Genomic DNA, 3575 nt, shown 5'->3' on the forward strand with positions numbered 1-3575 from the left:
TCTTCATCATCTTCATCGTCTTCAACATCATCAGAAAGAAGTTCTTCATAAATCAATCTTCAACATCTTCATAAATAATCTTCATAATCAATCTTCATCGTCTTCAACAGCTGAAAGAAATCTCATTTTCTTCCATAGTCAATATTCATCATCTTTATAAAACTCTAGAAAAAAAATTCTTCATCGTTTTCATCGTCTGCAAATAAAACAGCAACAGAAAAGAAAAAAAAGGAGAGAAAGTAGATCTGAAAAATGAGATATTTTATGTTGACTTTTCCTATATATGGTCTAAAAAGGGTATTTCTGCCACTACCAAGTGACAATTACATCATGCATGAAGTCATCCAGGTTGTGTATTGTGTTCCCTAAGACCAAACAATAATTTCTAGGACCAAACAGTAATATATATTTTGAAAAAGGACCAAATAGACAGTTGACTAGGTCAACTGGAGAATACTAACTCTAATATATTATTTTTAGGAATAAATGGTATTTTCAACATATTAAAAAGCCCTAAAATAGAGGAGTGGTGATGCTTTAGGCCAAGCATTATGGTGTAGGGCTTCCCTTCCCTATCCCTCGAATAAAGGGAAGGGATGCATGTCACAAGGCATGCAGCTCTATTATGGTGCCCTTTTATCTCTTCCCTACATGATACAGAAACTGAGTTTCCGTGTGAATAGTGAGTTTCCGTATTTTTTTTCCATTGGAATATATTTATTTAGGTAAAGAAAGATAATTTAGAGTAAAAAAAGGAGATATAATAGGTAAAAAATATTATAAGTAAAAAAAGAGTTTTAATAATGAAAATTTTAGGGTAAAACTAAACTCAATTTTCGTCAAAAATGCTTTACGGAAACTCAGTATTCGTAAAGCAGAAATTTTGACGGAAACTGAATGTCCGTCACATTTCCCTTTCTTAAGGGATTTCTCTATTTTTATAGGGATATGGGAGACCATAGTGGTTGTCAATTTGGATTTTTCCTTATAAATAAGGGATAGAGAAGGAAAATGGGCACCATATTGCTTGGAGAGACCGCGCGTTTATTTTTCTTGTGTTTACCCTAAACTACTTGGTCCCAGTTACGGCACACTCCAGTCCAGTGTTTAGTATCAAGGTGTTCCTCCTCATTTCTCATTTTCTGCTCCTCCTTTTCTCTCTATAGGATGACATCCATGTTGAAGCTACCTGTGATTGATGCAACACCAACCAGTTTCGCAGATTTCGGTCAAGTAATTGAAGCATCTGCTGATGGCGAAGGATTTGGGCCTCGGGATGCTCAATTAGATCTCAGTCGTGGAATTCCAAGGTCAACTTTCTTAATCTTCGTAGGGTTTTCACTGAAAATTGATTATATAAACTTCTGGAAATTGAAATTAAATTCATATTGTGAATGATTGAAACAGGTTCTATGTATTGCATCTGGAAAATAGACCACTTAAGTTTACTAGAATTACTCATCATGCTAGGGTTACTCAATGTCTTGGTTCAATGGGGGGTCATGATTGGTATCTTGGAGTTGCTAAAACATCTATCGTAAACCCAAATGAAGACATTGGAAAGAAAACAGTGCAGTCAAAATCTGGTCACTCTTATGTTCCTCCTCATCCTGACGATTTTCGGGTTTTCCGTATTTCGGGTCCAAAGTTTGTGAAGCTTCATATTGGGACATGGCATGCCGGACCATTGTTCAAAGGGGATACTATGGATTTCTACAATCTTGAGCACGCCAATACTAATGTTAGTATCCCTTCTTTAAATTCTCAGTTATTTCTGGTTATATTAATCCAGTTTTCTTTCATTTATATATATATATATATAATAAAATTGACACCAAATTACTCACTTAGTAGTGGTAGAATTTCACAAAGTTATGCTATAAGAATCTGTTCACCACAAGTGCAATCTAATGCAATTGGTAGTTTCTAAGGTTGGTTACGAGCTCTGTCTGACGTTGATTCTAGGGTGCTTTCATCACCTCATTTTCCTTGCAACTTTGGATCCAGATATCACAGGGTTCTTCACGTACCAATCAGACACGCATGATTACTCACATTCACATAATTGATCTTGAAAAGTTCATGTCCTAAACATAATCTGTTTCTGTTTGTAGGATCACACAGCACATGACTTCGAGAAAGAAGACGGAGTGATCTTTTCCTTTGATGGTTAGGTTTAAGTAACTAGGTAAAGTTTGATACTGATACCACTTTATCCAATCAACGATGGATGAACAAGTAAGCCATCATGTTGCTAAGAGTACAAGTCTGTTGAAGCATATTTCATTTCTCTTACCTGAACGAAACTCTATTCTACTTTGTTACAAAAATGAGTTATCTTTTATTAATCTCAAGAATGTGAAAATACAAGTGCCTGGTATAACAATTCGAGTGAAGTGTGCCAGATTCTCTTTTTGTTAATACTCTCGCCTTCCTGGCAAGCTTAAGCAACAAGAGCAGTTCAGCTCTTCTTGTCTTGACTTGAAACTTAAGTACAGAATACCTCCAACTAAACACAACGTTAATTTATCGTCTAGAACTGGAAGTTTATAGAGCAGTTCTACACTCACCGTACTTTTGCACCGTGAGATATCCAGAGGGGAACATGCCCTTGGGACCCACCACCCAGGAATTTATAGGGGGCCATTTTTATGTTTCACTCGGTGAATTTCACGGTGGGTTTCAACGATGAGTATAGAACTTTTGATGTTTATACATAAGCTGAATATATAACCAGTTTACCAAGTGAAAAATTACAAAGAGAGAAAAAAAATCTTAACATGCACGATAAATCCCACCAGATATTCTGCTTTTCAAGACTTTGCAATTTTTTTTTTTTTGATAGGTTAAAACTGAAATCAGGCCCCTACCCAAACCCAGCCAGTTGGATTAGATTTTGCAATTAAATTCGTTGTCTAGTAGTTTTTTGCTCAAGTGAAAGCAGCCCCAATGAAAAGACATCACTTTGTGTTCGAACCAATTGGATATATATGTCGTGATCAGTTAGTTACTACACGACGATTCTGATACAATTGCCTACAGTATCAAGATTTAGAACTCCATTTTTGTATACAGTTTTCTCTTTAAACATCAGGATTATTGGACCAATAATGTTACAATCGCGAAGTGACTCGTCTAGCATCTAATCATATATTGACTCATGAAATTAGCAATAATTAGCAATATTAGAATCGTAAATATAAGTAGGTCGTGGAATGGTAGAAATCTAAGAAACTTTTAAAGTATGCCAAGTTTGACCACAACTAAATTGAGCATCTTATACCTCCAGCATACAATAAGATATACACATGTAGTTCATGAAGAGCAACACTGCTAAGAGGGTATCGATTTTACTAGAGAGGGTACCAAAATTTATACTCCCTCCATCCTATTTTAGATGAAGGAGAAAGTGTTTTCACGTAGATTAAGAAAATAGAAAGAGATTAATTTTTTTCATATATATATCCCTTAATAATAATTGTTAAAATATTTAAATCTCCTAATTTATTGTTCCTTGTTTCTAGTGGTTGATTCTAATGCAGGGTCAAAATAGAGAAAAACTGCGAAAATTATGG

General features: G+C 35.1%; 1 protein-coding gene across 1 annotated transcript; it reads left to right on the forward strand.

The window, feature by feature from the left end:
• The first annotated feature begins 1037 nt into the window (after positions 1–1037).
• On the forward strand, positions 1038–2348 carry LOC113362175. Its single transcript, XM_026605137.1, has 3 exons — positions 1038–1310; positions 1408–1741; positions 2115–2348. Exons 1-3 carry the CDS (start codon positions 1168–1170, stop codon positions 2172–2174), a joined length of 537 nt encoding a protein of 178 aa, XP_026460922.1. The 5' UTR covers positions 1038–1167; the 3' UTR covers positions 2175–2348.
• Positions 2349–3575: the final 1227 nt, after the last annotated feature.

This window comes from Papaver somniferum, chromosome 3 (assembly GCF_003573695.1).
Source record: "Papaver somniferum cultivar HN1 chromosome 3, ASM357369v1, whole genome shotgun sequence".
Classification (NCBI taxonomy): domain Eukaryota; kingdom Viridiplantae; phylum Streptophyta; class Magnoliopsida; order Ranunculales; family Papaveraceae; genus Papaver; species Papaver somniferum.

What these genes read in the sequence shown, in the direction of transcription:
- LOC113362175 (XM_026605137.1), top strand. Translation starts at nt 1,168, where the DNA reads ATGACATCCATGTTGAAGCTACCTGTGATTGATGCAACACCAACCAGT. An exon ending in CTCAGTCGTGGAATTCCAAG is followed by an intron (nt 1,311 to 1,407) that starts GTCAACTTTCTT and finishes TGATTGAAACAG; the next exon opens with GTTCTATGTATTGCATCTGG. An exon ending in TTGAGCACGCCAATACTAAT is followed by an intron (nt 1,742 to 2,114) that starts GTTAGTATCCCT and finishes TTCTGTTTGTAG; the next exon opens with GATCACACAGCACATGACTT.